This window comes from Petaurus breviceps, unplaced genomic scaffold, assembly GCF_028583685.1.
Source record: "Petaurus breviceps papuanus isolate PSGF00001 unplaced genomic scaffold, PetGlider_PUasm1.0 37, whole genome shotgun sequence".
NCBI classification, from domain to species: Eukaryota; Metazoa; Chordata; class Mammalia; order Diprotodontia; family Petauridae; genus Petaurus; species Petaurus breviceps.
In genome coordinates, this window is record NW_027186296.1 from 78,280,788 (window position 1) to 78,297,311 (window position 16,524).

The window sequence follows — 16,524 nt, forward strand, 5'->3', positions numbered from 1 at the left end:
ATCAAAAGATAAAGCTTAGAGGTGGGAAACTTCAAAGAGGCAAATACAGTATCTGATGAATTATTGACTTGCCTTGTTGATAGTTCAACTCTGGGGTGGCTAGGTGGCACAGTGAATAGAGCACCGGCCCTGGAGTCAGGAGGACCTGAGTTCAAATGCAACCTCAGACACTTAACACTTACTAGCCATGTGACCTTGGGCAAGTCACTTAACTCCAATTTCCCTGCCCTCCAAAATGGAAAACAAACAAACAAACAAAAGATAGTTCAACTCTTAGAAAGTAAAAAAACTAAGAATTTCTATTCTGTGCTTAATTCTAATAAGAAAGGAAATTACTGGTTGGGAAAACTGAGAATCTTAGGAGAAAGTGAGTTTGTCCTAATAGAATTCATACTACCAAAGGAAGGTGAATGTTGAAAATAGTCATTTTTTTAGACTTCAGGGAAGCATATGTCAGAAAATCCAGAGCAACAATAGGCATGATAACATTTATTGTTGTTGTTCAGTCGTGTCTAACTCTCTGTGACCACATTTGAGGTTTTCTTGGCAAAGATCATTTTACAGATGAAGAACTGAGGCAAACAGGGTTAAGTGACTTGCCCAGGGTCACACAGCTAATAAATGTCTGAGGACAGATTTGAACTCAGGAAGATGAGTCTTGCTGACTCCAGGCCCAATTCACTCCATCACCTAGTTGCCCCAATAGTCACAGAACTGAGACTAAAAAGTTAATATTACTGAAGGCATAGAAGGAGCTAAAAATTTAATTCTGGCTGTATAATTACAAATTATTCGTATGTATATGTTGTTCATATATATATATATATATAATGGAAGGGGTGGGAACAAGGAAGGGAAAGGACTGTTTGAAAGTAGGTGGCATGTTTAAGGTAAAATTACTCAAATCTTTTTTTTGCTTCTTTGTTCTATATCAAGAAAAATGGTCTTCAGAATAGAAAGGGTAGAAAACATTTTGAAAAGATAACTGAAGTCATAAGTAGAGAGTTCCTATCAGTAATTCAGGGTTCCAGACTCAAATTAATTATACATACAGGAACTGAAAGAATTTACAGAAGAAATATTGTGGTGAGGAGAGGGACCACAAATGCTAGAGATAGCCATATTTTTACTTGATTTTTTTCCAAAAATGTTAGATTCTGAGAACTTGTAGAGTGTTGAATTTGATGTGATTCCCAAGCAATATTCTCAAATGAATTTCTAAACAAATGTTTTGTGCAATAACCACTAGGTACCAGTATGGGTTCACTAAAAAATCATGTGAAACTGATCTCTTGTGTTCTTGTGCTTAATTTCTCTTCCTCCTCCTCCTTCTTTTAAGTAAGATTAATAGGTCAGGGAAATGCTGCAGACATAGTATATCTCAATTTCAGTTAAGCATTTTCAGGTTATTATGATCTTCTTATAGACAAGGTAGATTAACACAGGCTAAATTATAGTAGATAAAAGTGAATTTGTACATGGTTGGACAACATTATGCCAAGAAACATTGAATGTAAGCTCCTTGAAGGCCAAAAATATTTCATTTTTGTCTTAATATTCCCACAGTGCCTGGTATACCTTAAAGATGGAGTGCAATCAGGGGTGGCTAGGAGGCGCAGTGAATAGAGCACTGGCCCTGGAGTCAGGAGGACCTGAGTTCAAATTTGACCTCCAACACTTAACACTTACTAGCTGTGTGACCTTGGGCAAGTCACAACCCCAATTGTCCTGCCTTCCCCCTTCCAAAAAGCAAAAAAAAATTATAAAAGAAAATATGACATGCGGGGCGATTAGGTGGCACAGTGAATAAAGCACCGACCCTGGAGTTAGGAGGGCCCGAGTTCGGTTCTGTCCTCAGACACTTAACACCCACACAAAATAACTAGCCATGTAACCTTGGGCAAGTTACTTAACCCCAACTGCTCTCCAAAAAGCAAAACTAAATATATATATATGTGGCATGCAATCTGAAAAAGGCTATACATATATGATCATCTTAAACATTTCCACATTAGTCGTGTTGTGAAAGAAGAATCAGAACAAAAAGAAAAAACCATGATAAAGAAAGACAAAAAACAATGCAAAAGAGAGAAAAGAGTATGCTTTGATCTGCATTCAGACTCCATATCTTTCTTTGGATGTGGAAAGCATTTTCCAGCATGAGATTTTTGGAATTGTCTTAGATCATTGCATTGTTCAGAAGAGTTAAATCTTAACAAAGTCAGTCATCACATAATTTTGCTGTTAACTGTGTACAATGTTCTCCTGGTTCTGCTCACTTCACTCAGCATTAGTTTGTGCTAGACTCTTCAGGTTTTTCGAAAGTCCACCTGCTCACCATTTCTTATGGAACAATAATATTCCATTACATTCATATACCACAACTTGTTCAGTCATTCCCCAGTTGATGGGCATCCCCTCAATTTCCAATTCTTTGCCACCACAAAAAGAGCTGCTATAAATATTTTTGTACATGTGGGTCCTTTTCCCATTTTTATGATTTCTTTGGGATACAGACCTAGAAGTGGTATTGCTGGGTTAAAGGATATGCAGAGCCCTTTGGGCATAGTTGCAAATAATTTTCTAGAACGACTGGATTAGTTCACAACTCCACTAACAAATCATTAGTGTTCCAGTTTCCCCACATCTTCTCCAACATTTGTCATTTTCCTGTTTTTTACCATTTACCAAGCCAGTAGGTATGAGGTGGCACTTCAGAGTTGTTTTGATTTGCATTTCTCCAATTAATAGTGATATAGAGCATTTTTAATGGCTATAGATAGCTTTAATTTATTCATCCAAAAACTGCCTGTTCATATCCTTTAACCATTTATCAATTGGGAAATGACTTATATTCTTATAGACTTGACTCAGTTCTCTATATATTTTAGAAATGAGGCCTTTATCAGAGACACTGGCTATAAAATTTGTTTCCCAGCTTTTGGTTTCCCTTCTGATTTTGGTTGCATTGGCATTGTTTGTGCAAAAACTTTTTAAATTCATGTAATCAAAATTCTGGTTCCCTTTTGAGAGTTGTTTTGTCTCATCAGATTGTAAGCTCCTGGAGGGCAGGGATTATCCTTTTGTTGTATTTGTATGCCTGATGCCTAGCAGAGTACCTGGAACATAGTAAACACTTAACCGTCTGTTACTTGCCTGCCTTCATAATAGCTCCGAGGGTCTGCAAAAAGTGTGTACCTTTGGGGCCATGCATCATACTGATAGGACTAGGGAATGGGGGTACTGCATTATGAAGTAGTTCTTTAGTGGTTAAGCAAAGATACAAAGGGGTAATTGATGCTGAAGAGCTGATCTTCTCCTTTGGAAAGTTAGCAGTGACATCCCAATTGCAGTATCAGCAAATACACATACCCAAGAATCCCGTTCCTAGCAAGCATCCTGAAAAACCTTTACTCCATCGTTTCGCTTGTCTGTCTTGAGTAGTTAGGCTTATTCAAGTAGAAAAGTACCCTTTCTATGACAAACAGTCTGAAGGTCTTTGTTGATAAGAGAAATAGCCAGTGGAACCATTTAATGAAGCTGGCTGGGAGGCTGTTGTAGCTGTTCCTTAGATTAGGGCCTAACGTGTCATTCTCTGGCTGAAGACACACTCCCACCAATGGATTCCCTTTCTGTAGGTTGTCACTTATACAATCATATGCCGGGCTGGTTGCAGCCAGCTGGATCTGTGCATTTACAGGTATGTTTCATTTGGAAAACAGAGCTGATTTCATTGCCTACTTCTGCCCCAATTAAAGTTGTGTGTTTTACCTCCTTTCACAGCTGAAAACAAGTCACCTCCTCGTCCATGTGGCTTGAATCATTCTGATTCTCTCAATCGAAGTGACCGGATTGATGCAGTGACCCCAACACTAGGGAATAGCAACAACCAGCTTAACTCGTCTTTCCTTCAAGTGTATGTCCCTGATTACTCAGTGAGAGCCCTCTCAGACATTCAGTTTGTGAAGGTAGGAAAATAGTGACCTGACTTAAGAAGCACAAATTTAGTCTGAAACTTCTCTAATGGGGACCCACGTCACTGATAGAATTGTTTACCTTTCCACGATACTAGAATTAGCAAACAAAACATTCATTTTGTCATTTAAAGAGTTGGTTCATTTCAGTAAATGTTTATTGACAACTCGTCCAGAGCTGTGACCTGTAGGACAAAGCCCAGACCAGGACCCCTGGCTCTCTGACATTGTATATTGCATGCATCAGTGTGTGTCTGTTGGACCCAGAGAGCAGCAGAGGATGAAGGCCGGCCCATGGCCTATTTCATGCATGTTCCTGTGGGTTTTTGGTTTTTTTTTTTTGGGGGGGGGGGTTGATTCTCTTTTTCCATAGATACCCTGAAGGAGGCAGTTGTAGGACTAGGTAGGAGGTAGAGGGCATGCTGGTTTTCTAGGGAATTGGATGTGACCACATCTTCAAGAATGGGTTAGGGAAAGCCCCACTTCTCTCCCTCCAAATCAGGGGTGGAGCAGGAATTTCCTGTGCCTTCTATCAAATATACAAAATGATTTTGTCTGGAGAAAAATCAGCCTTCTCTGATATAATTGGCTCTTCTCCTTTTCTTCAAAATCTTACAGCCACATTTTTAAAAGGATATATTATTTTGAGTCTCCCTTGGAAAAATGGCCCAAATTTACCCTACCAGGGTGTCCTTTTTTTCCAAGAGAAACTATATAGAAGGGAGAATAGACTTGACACCACTGAATTTACTTAAATGATATTGCTGTGCTTTGATACAAAATCAGGGAGCATTTTCATCCAGGGGTCCCTCTTTGTCCCATGTCACATCACTCTTCTCTGGTGTGTTCTGCATACATTTTCCCAAGACAACTCCAGATGTTTACCCAGAACAGTCTCCACTATGGCCCACATTTATCTAAAGAGAGTGACTTAAGATAGCTAGGAACTTACCCTTGTCATTATGAGACCTTGATGATTTTTTTTTTTGAGGCAATCAGGATTAAATGACTTGCCCAGGGTCACACAGCTAGTAAGTGTCTGAGGCCAAATTTGAACTCATGTCCTCCTGATGCTAGTGCCAATGGTACCACCCAGCTGCCCCCATTGCTTTGAGGCATGTGCCAATCTTGATACTTTCTCTAAAGGGAAGCTATCCACCTTCCCTCTAGGGAGCCATTGAGGGAATGGACTTAGGAGCAAAGCAAGGTGAGCAGGAGAGTGCTCTTCTAGGGTGGGCCATATCTGTGACATTCTATAGAAAAGAGAACTGAGGGTGGCTAGGTGGCCTAGTGAATAGAGCATCGGCCCTGGAGTCAGGAGGACCTGAATTAAAATCCGGCCTCAGACACTTAACACAAAAAAACGAGCCATGTGACATTGGTCAAGTCACTTAACCCCAATTGCCCTGCCCTCCCCCCTCCAAAAAGCCAAAAATAAAAAGAGAGAACTGAAAGGAATGCTTTTTTCCCTTTGATTTTTGTTTCTACTCCATCTTCTCTATTTGCCCTAGATCACAAGACAGCAGTACCAAAATGCCTTGATGGCATCCCGGATGGACAAAACTCCTCAGTCTTCAGACAGTGAAAACACTAAAATTGAACTGACTCTTACAGAGCTGCATGATGGCTTGCCAGATGAAACGGCCAACCTGCTCAATGAACAGAATTGTGTGACTCACAGTAAAGCCAATCACAGTCTGCACAGTGAAGGCGCCATCTAGGACTTGCTCCTGCCCCCTCTCGCCCTGGATGATCATGTCTGAAGCAACGGCCTGCCCTGCCGCTGCTCTCCTCGGTCTCCTAGCAGGACCCCCTCCGGCCCTCTCCCCTGCCTTCTCCCCGTCTGACTGCAGCTGCCATTAGTGTGTGCTCCTACGCCGTGCTGAGACCAAAGACTTTGTGCCCTTCCTGGGAACCGCAGAGGAAGCAACGCAAGGCAAAGGCACGCGAGGCAAGGACCCCAGCCGCCTGCCCAGAAACAGTGAGCTTCCTCCTGCTCCAATAGAATCACGTTTATTTCTCCGGCCAGACCTTTGATCCTGGTTCATTTGCCTCCTTCTTAGATAAGCATGAAGAAGTTTAAAATTGTTGCAAATTTATTTTTTCAAGAGATCATGTTTTTAAAAGTCTTTTGCAGAGTTTTAAATTGTTTTTGTGGTGTCCAAACTCTGCTGTGATTCCATGAACTGATCCTGATATGGTGGATTTTGCCCCTCCACCCCTGTGATCTCTCGTTTTTCCCAGCAGCCTCCTGGATAGGCAGCAGCATCATTCCCAGTGAGTCCCTCTCTACCCTGAAGGCCACAGTGAAGAAAACGGGGGTCAATTTAACTACCACTGAACAGACCAAGTTTGCTATTGTGTGGGAGTGTTTTGGATAGCAGTCTGCTGGCCACAGGGGATTTGATGGTTAGCTGGGCTTCTTTCCCTCAGGAAGTCTTAGAATTTGATTTGGAAATGTGGGTTTGCTACCACACTAGGGAATTTTAACAACAAAATGTGTTTTATTGAATTTTAAACTTGTTGGATAATAGAACAACGGGCCTGGGGAATATTCAGCCTATCAGACTGGTGTTCAGCCTAGGCAGGGATCTCAGGTTCAGGTCAGCCTTCCTCCCAACCCTGGGGCATCCCTTCTCTGAAGGAGGAGGGGGAGAGGACAAGGAGACCACCCACCCACTCCTCAGCTTTAAAGAGCTCTAACTCCCTTTCCCCAAACCTCATTGTTGTTCATCCAAGATGCTGCTATACTGATGCCAAAAGGAAATCTTCTCTGGGGCTTTTCAATAGAAATATGGTATAGACTTCCAGTCTTTTCCTCTCCACACTGAAATCTGTCTAATTGGCCTAGGAAGCATTTCCACTTCAGGTTGTATTCTTCAAAATACAGTATTCGAGCCTCAGTTTCTAAGGGGGTGGGGACTCGCTGGGGACTTTTGAGGGAAGCAACTCTTCTGTTTTCCCTCCTTCCCCTCTTGTTCTTTTAGATGTTGTTTGGTGGCCAGGTTATGGAGAGCCACCGGCACTCCAGGCAGCGGGGCCGTCTGTGATGGATGGTCTGCAGAGCTGTGGGACGGGATAACCTGGGCCCCATCTGGGTTTCGAGAAACCAAATGTGTATTATGGCCAGTATATGTATGTTGCTTCTAATTTAATACCAAATGCTGTCATCTGTTGTCAAATTAAGGCCAATGGGCATTGCTTGACTGGTCAGACTTTCTACTTGTCCACCTTTGGAGTACTAGCTTAAGGGAAATGTGCCTTTTGATGGCAGTATCCATATATTGAAATGAACCAGTGTTGACCATGGCTTTCTTATTGACTTTCATTACCTATTGCATCCAGACACTAGCGAACTATGTAGCATTTACTTCTTTCCTTGTTCATATGATTGGAATGAGCTCCAAGTCTGTTTATCCTCAATTTGAAGTGGTAGGGCTGAATGCTGTCTTCTTCCTCCCCTAAGGATATCTCTATCCATTTGGGTTCTAAATGACCCCTGGCTGGCGTATTGGGTTCTTCCTTTATGTGCGGGGAAGAGGAGGGGTGGCTTTCTGAGAAGATGGATCATTTCAGCCACAAGATGTGACAGGAAATTGAATGTTTCACTGCCTGACTAGGTGAGCAGTTGAGCTTGACCCAGTGGAAGGACTTGGTGTTCTCCCAAAGTGGGCTGTTAGCCCAGGATTCTCCTCATTGGCTTGGGTGGTGGCCCTCAGAGACAAGCTCAGGACACACAGCAAAAGGAAGAATGTGATGCCTCCAGGTGAAAAAGGATCTGGGGACATCCTTCAGTAGAGGTCAGATCTGCTCACAGCAGATTCCATCCTAGAGAAAAGATTTCTAGTTTCCTGATGGTCTCTTAAGGGATTGATAAATAGAGCATTTGTTATTGTGAAGAGAAGGAATTGGGATAGATAGCTGATAATGTCCTTTAATGGGACTGACCTGAGCTTCAAGATAGGATACTTAGAGGCAGGCTGCTCTCTTGGTCTTGCAAGCCCCCAGTCTTTTGCCCAACCTCCTGGAACTTTAGCTTCACCAGCTCTTGAAGTTCTTTCCCCCACCTCACCCTGGTCTGCTTATGTCCTTCCCAATACAGCTCTGCCTGAAACCTTTGGGCAAAATTTCCTAGAAGAAAGTGTAACATGTTAATGGTCAAAAGAGAGCCCTTTTTCCTAAGGTCTAGTGGTCTTGCTGTAATCTCTGATCAGTTCAGTCTGTTGGTTGGGTTGGAAGAAACCCTATAGTATTGTGAGATTTGGGGGAACAGACTAAAAACACTTCCTGCTTGCTTGACTTTGGGCCCAAGATGGCAAAATCCTTCAATTAACTCACTGACTTTTTGAAAAATGTTCTTGCATGGAGGAACTCATGGCCAGGAAGTGAAGTCCTCAGTACAAATTTTATCAGATTTCTGTCTCAGATGTTTGTGGATATCATTCTAACTCATTTTTCTGGAAATGAAAGTCAACACTCAGTCACGAATATTAATATAAAACATCAGGTAATCAAATATAATTTCTTTTTTTGTTTTTGAAAGTATTTTTATACAAAAATTTGAATATATGAGTACCTCTGATGTACTAGGGATTTTGAACACTTTTAGACAATACTAAGAGGTCTGGTTCTTCAGTATCCCCATTCTGGTCTCATTTCCACTTTGGGAATTGATAGGATCATCTCTCAGACTGATGCAGAGGAGATACCTCAAGCCATGTTGAACCCTTTAAAGACTGAGTTTCACGCCTCCCACTGTTTTATTTTGACTTAAGACTTTCTCCCCCAGTTTCTTGTGTGCTTTAGTTGACACGGATCCACAATCTATTTCAGCCAGATAAATTATACAAAGAAAGGGAGGACAGTATTAGGAATTTGTGTCAAGAACATCTGGAAATAATATTCCTGAATTATTCCACTGAGCTACAGTCTGCTAAGAGGAATGAAATGCTCATTGGATTCATAAGCTATGAAAGGATGCCTCAGTGGACAGGCTCATTCCTGCCCCCACTGCAGGAACTGGGAACCAAGGCTGTGTAGAGTAGAAGAGGCCTGAGGGAGGGGACAGGTTGAGAGCCAGAGCAAAGCAAGGTGGTGCCACTGCATCTGGAAGGGTCATGATTGTCTGATTGAGAAACAACATAGATGAACCAGTCTGATGATGCCCTCCCTGCAACAGGATCCCGAATGCTCAGGAATTCTCAGGGTTCACTCCTTTTCCTCTACACTTGGCTCCTGCTCAGCACTCATTAGACAAGGTGAATGCTTTACCAGTCACTGGCAAACAAGGGCACAGGATTTAGTCTCAGAAAGTTGAGTTGCTAGTCAAATTGAGTTTTAGCCCTTATCAAGTTCATACCCATAGGAAAGACTACAGCACGTGGCTGTTCTCTGTTCATTTAACTTTGGCACCCGAGTTCTTTGAGTGGCACAGGAAAACTGAATGTGAGCCCCTGTGTGCACTCCAACATACACAAATCCTTTGCACCTAATGGCCCAGCACTGTCAGTCTGAAAAGGTAATTGTGAAAATGGGAGATTTTCTCTTTGATCAAGCAGACAAAGCATTTGGCAAACGTTTCTTAAGACAAGAATTTGAATCATTGAGACCCAGAAAGTCCCCCTCAGATTCCACACCATAAATCCTTATTTATACAAGGTCGTGGCTCATAAGCCCTCTAAGCTGGTTCCATGAGCCCTATAGTAACATTTCTAAACAGGCAGCTGTGGTTAGGTCTAGGAAGGTAGGCATTGCTGGAGCTGGCATTAGGGCCCCCACATCTCACTTATCTTATCCATGAATCTGTTCAGAAGGACAATTCCACTTAAACTTGCTCCCTGGGGCTGGCAGTGGAGATGCCCTAAAAAGTCTGGAATGGAAGGAGTGTCACTGTCCCCAGTGATGGAGAATGGAGAGGTTGATACAAGTTCATTTAGAGCATTGCCCTGGGTTGGTATTATCTTCCCAGTGAATTGTTCATTGGAACAATAATCCCTTTCTCTGCTCTAGTCTTAATACCAGAGAGGGATTATTGTTAGATGAAAATAAATTTAAGGAATTAGGAAAAGAAAATAAAGGGATGGTAGCATATGCTGTGTGTGTGTGAGAGAGAGAGATGAATGAATGAATGAATGAATGAAGTGTTTAGGCAGAGGATGACCCTAGACTCTCAAGACCAGTGTAGTAGGATTTCCAAGTCTTTAACTCTTTTTTCCAGAGTCTGGCGTTTGGGTTAAACTGGTGAAGATTCTTGGCATATCATAAGGCCACAACATGGATAGGAAGGAGATTCACAGAATCAGATGTTTTTTTTGATTAGTCATTGAATCCTACCTGGATGGATTTCTCATACCTCAGATTTATAACTCCCAGTTTTAATCACAGTTTCTATTCTTTAACAAAGTTGATTTGGAAGCTAAATTCAGAAAAATCTTCTAAATTAAAATTTATTCTGCACCCCTCCTTTTGAGGAGTGAAAGTTATCCCCCTGCCAAGCCCACATGAGGAAGGAGCTTCTCATAACTCAATGCAGGGGTCACCCTCTACCCTATTTTTCCTTGTCTTAAGGGAGGCTTCCCATTCCTGTAAACAGCCTTTTCCTAAGGCTCTGAATGGAAGAATGTGCAGCTTTGGTGCTTTCTAGATTTCTGTGTGGAAGGATGGACAGAGTGGGGAAGAGGAAATGTTGCATTCCCTTCAGCCACTTTCTCCCTCTGTGTCCATCTGCCTCAAGGTTTGCTTCCCAGAGAACCTCTGCCAGCCATCTTTCCAGAGTGCCAGTGCTAGTCCGTTAGCTGAGAAGAGGCAATTGGGCTTCTGAAGTTAGTCCCGGAGAGCAGGCATTACCTCCTGATAGTTTTTCCACAGAGGAAACTTGGCTGCAGCACTTACAGCGTCTCTCTCCTTCTCTCTCATCTAGGGAATTCACTACTTTGTCTCTGCGATTTCAGATCAGCTATGTTGGAGCTGCATACATTAGCAGAATTCTGTTTTAATTGTCAGATGGAACTGAATTGTACTGAACTGTTAGGGAAACAGAGTCTATAATCTTCGACAGCTGATGTTTGCGATGTATCTGTGTTCATGCACAGACATCTGTACCACCTCACAAGATCTGGCTAAGGGTGCAAAGCATTGTAGTTGGAGCTGCACAGTTACTAGGATATATCGGGAGTGCTAGAACCAGACCTGAATGGAGTGATTTGGGAGTTCTACAGGCCCAGTTTTTATCAATCCTGCCAAGAAATTGCCTGAATAAAATGAATAATACCAGGAAGGGAAAGGGGAGAATCAGGGGGCACCTGAGGACTGACTTTTCCAGAGGATGGAAGTGGATACCATCAGTGGAGTACTTTGGAAGGTAACTGGGATGCAGGGAATTTGCTTTGAATTAGCGATAGGGGCAGTTCACATCCATCACCATGACTGCCTTTAAACAGTTGGTACCTGAGATGCCCCCAAAAACTGGGGGAGGTGAGAATAGTGAATGAGGTCCTCGTCTCTTTATTCCCATGGATAGCCTTACAGACCATCTGGCTTCAGCTCAGTCTTCAGATGTTGTCATTGCTCTGTGCCAAGGTTAGTTGTGAAAGGGTTTGAAGCCCTGTCTAAAGTCTAAAGTCTAGACCCTGGAAGTTGGGGGTGAAGTGATGATTTCTCTTATTCCTGGAATCCTTTAAATCCTCACCTGTACATGCTTTATTTTATATTATTATTTATTGTCATGTAAATACATCCTTCCTATTTTCTTACACTGTCTAAGGGGAGAAATCCCATCTGATTTGTAGCCCTTCTATCTTAAATCTAGGATTTGGCCATCCATCTCGTTAGACAGGAAGGGAAGTCACACCTTAGTTTTGCCCCCAGGATCTCCTCGTGCCCTCTCTTCTAGGAGCAGAGGTGGAGGATGGAGGCGATGCCTCAGTCTTGCAGGCTACATTTGCCTCATTAGGAGACCTCAGTAGTGATTAGTAGAAACCTTTTGGGGAACGGTCTCCCATTGGCTACTAAAGAGGCAATTCCTAGGTGTCTCCCCTTGCTGCAGAGGTAGTGCTGGTTCAGGGTCCTGGAAAGACAAGATTCTGTGCTTTCCTTCTTCCCCTTCAGGGAGTTGCTCTTAGGGCAGACCCCAGACTTAGAGAGCCTCAGCACATCTTCAGGCCACTTTCAGAGTCTAGGGGCTGGGGTGACCTGAGGTTCAGTGGAAGAAGCTAACATTGCAATCGAGGTGACTTAGCTTGGAACGATTTGGCAATTGAAAGGCTGGTAGGGGAATGACCAGGAGAAGTAAGATGGGGATGATGGAGGACGACAAATTATGTTGCTTTATTCAATTGATAACCAACCAGCCTAGGCCCTGGGGATCCTGGCAGTTGTAAAAATGGTGCATCATGTAGTCTCTGCCGAGTGCTGGGCCCCCAAACCGGACTTGCCTCCGTTTTCCAACCTCAGATTGCAGAGTCTGTCTGGACCATGGAAGCTGCCTTCCCCATCTGGGATCTGAAAATGCCTTTTTCTTTTATTTTGAGGTACCTGTTTTGCCCCATAGTGACCATTTCCTTGTCAGCTCAGGGTGGCCAGTGCAGGCTGCCTTGGCCTTTTAGAGAGGATCCTGTTTAGGGTCTGGTTTTCATATTCTGGTCTTCATTCATTGTATCATAGTGTATATTATGTGCTTTTCTGAGATGGAGGCTTCTGAATCCAGTATTTGGGACTGTATCCATAAACCTGACTAAGCACAATGACAGTGTTGGATGATGTGTATACATTTCATAAGCTGATTGTCATAATGAATGCATTTTATAATTCAAATGATGTTGTAGATTTACAATCTCTCCTATTTATTTTGTACTGATTTATTTGTATATTTTGTGATTTGTTTAAAAAGGGTTTTATTCTTTTTAGATAAAATGGTGATTTTTCTGTTCAATTTTCTGGTGGCTATGTGTTGTTGCCTGTTCCACAGGATGCTAAAACCACGCATTTTTCATCCCAATTCCTCTCCATGTTCTGCTTGGCTTTCCTGACAGCCAGTCAGCTTGGCAGTTTCTTGGCTTGCTTAGTGCTACTCACCGGCCTCCAGCTCCAAGTCTGGTGAATGTGATTCCCTTCTCTTAGTAGCCGTACAGAATCCACCCTGCTCTCTTGCCCGCTGCCCAGCACTGCTTTGGACACACAGCTCTGCTCGAGCTTCTTGGAGTTCTACAGAATGCCCCGCTCTGCCAAGCCACTTGTGGCCCAGAGCACCAAACTGCCCCAAGAGCCACAGACCTGTGCACTTAGACCTGGTGGGGCTCAATACACTCCCTCCCTCAGAACCATCTGTGCAGAGGAAAGAAGAAGGCTGGACCGAGGAATGGACCCTCACGGAATTAGAAGCAGGCCAGGGCAGCAGCAGGTGATGGGGGCTTTGGGAAGTGCCATGTGGGGCAGGCAGATAATCCTGTCACATGCTGTCTGACCTCATCTCCTTGTTTCATCTCTCCTTTCCTATTTCTTAAACTGCTTCCTTACACCCTTACTGCTCTCCTAACTTAAGCCTGCTGAAGCTTTTCCTATTTATATCTTCAAGAGCCCCCATGAAGCTGACTGTGGAGCGTACCTTCCTGGCATCCTCTGCTGTCTCTCTTCCACCTATCTGGGTTTCAGATGACATTCTCCCTAAGAATTCAGTTTCTTGTTGCTCAGTCCTGTCCTTTTCCTGATGTCATGTATTGATGTACACCTCTACTCTTTGCAGTCTGCTACATTTGATTTCCATTTGTCCTGTGGTTGGAGACCTCTTCCTAAGGAAGAGCTAGTGGCCTTGCCTCGGTTTGATTCAGCCCCACACCCCAGCCTTGTCCCCAATCACTTTAGTGGAAGCAGATTTGTGCACCAATGAAATCTTTTCTGAAGGTTATTTGTTGTCCCCCTCTCCCTTTTCACAGTGAACCTGCCCCCTCTGGCCGGTGCTTTCCCAGTCATTTATTTTGTCTGGTTCCAAGATCGACTCAGGAAACGTGTCAAGGGAAGTGGAGGAAGTGATTTTTTTTAACTGTGAGGACAACTACTTTGATGCCTGTGATGTCCCTTTGCATCCGGGGGTGCCCATGGTTGTCAGTTCCTTTCTAAGCTTTATCATGTGCTTTTGGGGAGGTGGGGAGACAAGGCTGGTTCAGTAGACCAGATGCCCTCCCAGCACATCTTTTCATCTCAGCACGTCTTATGATGGAACCCAAATCAATCAAAAGATTCTTTGGTGAAAGTGATTGGAGCAAAAAGATAGAGTTGGTTTCTGGAAATTGTCCTTTTATACTTTTTGAAAGGTATTGACTTTAATAAAGAGATGATTCCTAAATAAAAAGCCGAAAACAGTTGAATTATGTTGAATGGCTAATAAATACTTTTGCTTTCTTTGTATCCTGGTTTCATCATTTTCCTCCAACAGGACTTCCACAAACATGATTTCTACCCATTTTCATTTTCCAGTCACCTTGGAGGCTAAGAATTCTTCACGTTTGTGGGTTAGAGAACAGAGCTTTCCAAGAAAGCCCAGGAAATGTAAAAACCAAGACTGCATGACAAGATTCTAGTAGCTGATTGTGTCCAAACATGACTGGGGTAGATAGATCTTGGAGCCCAGCAATCTAAGTTTTGAGGAAATGCTAGGCACGATATTCTGCAAACAGTGGCCTTCTCTGAGGTTCTGTTAACTTCAGGGAGGAGAGAGCACTGGATTCTGACACCACTATGCATTCACCAGAGTAAATTATGTCAAACCCCTCAGTGTCCATAAAATGGAAACACACTTTTTATACTACCTGCCAGTAACGGGAAGAAAATGCTTTGCCAACTTTAAGGCACTCTATATGAGTACTTCTGTGTAGGCCAGTATGACAGCTATGAAGTGTTAGGTTAGGCTGAGCCATGATTCTTCCCACAATGCCTCCTGAGCAGCACTGATTGCTGGGTAAGTCAGAGATGGTGATGGAGATCTTAAGATGGAACCACTGGGCTTATTTTCAAATAGCCACTTTTGTACCAGTCCCCCAGAAGGGTACTCGTGGGCAAAAGGGAGAGATATCTTTCAGAATGGTCACAAACATTTTTTCATTCCTTAAGTTTTAAAAAGTTCTAGTTGGGAATATCTCCGTATCTCATGTGACTTGGGAAGCCTGTAATGCCATCTTCTATGGAAAGAATTTGCTCTGCACAGCTTAATATCCAGAGTGTGTGGGAAGACTAACCCTGCCTAGCCTCTAGACAGTACTTGTAGTTTGTCTAGACAAAATGTAGGGAAGGGAACCCTGGGAGGACAGAGCATTTGGAGAACTATGTGTATCTAATTTAGAATCAGAAACGCTATTCCCTAGGGCGAAGTCAATGTATGAGAAACTCAAGTTAGAGAAAAAGGAGGAGCATATTGTTTTGAAAAGTTGTATGATAGAGCATGGAGGATCTGTAGCACAAAGGGTATTATGGAAACTTGGGGCAAAATCCTCAGGCTTGTGAGACAAATAATTTTTTTTTCTCCACCTTGGATGAATTCAATATGAAGTATATCATTTAACAGATTTCTATTTGGTAATAATTTAGATGATACCTTTTGTCTGGATAAAACAGATGTGTGACCTTCGAACACAAAAAACTGGTTGGCCTGTTGCGTGTTCCTTCCATGTAGCCTGGCAGTAGATAGTGAGATGCGGTGCTGGACCCTCCTGGTAAATTGGTTAGGGGGGGCTCAGTTTGGGTGTCACTGCTCTGGCCCTTCTGGAATTAGTATGCAACTTCTCCTTCCCAGCAGTCTTCTGCATTCTGTGCCTCAAGCCTCCCTACACATGTGGGGCAGGCAGCATTTACTCAGGAGGCAAGCATCACTAAACTAACTCATGCCTTCTGCTCATGAGTTTCCACCATCTAATATCAGAACTAGTGACTAAACCATTAAATCATGTTTGTAGGTTTGATTAGAGATCAATATACTTTGTTCTGTCCTAAGATTTAGGCTTTTGGTGGTTTACGTCTTTTTTGTTTTTTTAGATTTTTCTCTTTATCATTTCCAAGAAATGATAAGGCTACCTTACCTTCTAGATCTGTGTCTAGTATCAAGAAACCTTGTAAATTTACATTTAACAAAAAACTTTACTGAAGTCTTTACTGTACATGATTTTGACTTAGAAAATAAAAATGGAGATCAACTTACAGACCATGAGACCATTTATCCCTAATGCTGTTAACAGGGGTGGGGGAAGAGAAGAATGGTCATGTAACACTAACCATAATTGTGTCCACCAAGAACAATACCATCCTTCCTTTCCCTCAAGGGAACATTACAGCAATAACTGCATATGTTTTCTGGGTCATGGATGCCACTTTCCCATCCACCACCAAATTGAGGTTAAATAGTTTCCATAATTCAGAATCCAGACAAAGTCCCAACCCCATTGGCACAGTCCTAAATATATTACTTGTTTGCAATTGGGCTATTTGTGGTCAAAGACAGGGTATTTTAAGATTCCCTACTGGTCCTATAAAAACTGTGGAGACTTTAGAGTTGTCAAGAAAGTAT

At 42.7% G+C, this 16,524-nt stretch overlaps 1 protein-coding gene across 1 annotated transcript in view; it reads left to right on the forward strand.

Moving 5' to 3' along the window:
* The window catches only part of CNNM2 (cyclin and CBS domain divalent metal cation transport mediator 2), a 185,111-nt gene extending 170,736 nt beyond the window's left edge, over positions 1–14,375 (forward strand). The window contains exons 7-8 of the mRNA XM_069098874.1: positions 3,784–3,968; positions 5,486–14,375. Coding sequence (XP_068954975.1) covers positions 3,784–3,968; positions 5,486–5,695 — 395 coding nt within the window. The 3' untranslated portion in view covers positions 5,696–14,375. The remainder of the gene's footprint in view (positions 1–3,783; positions 3,969–5,485) is intronic.
* Positions 14,376–16,524: the final 2,149 nt, after the last annotated feature.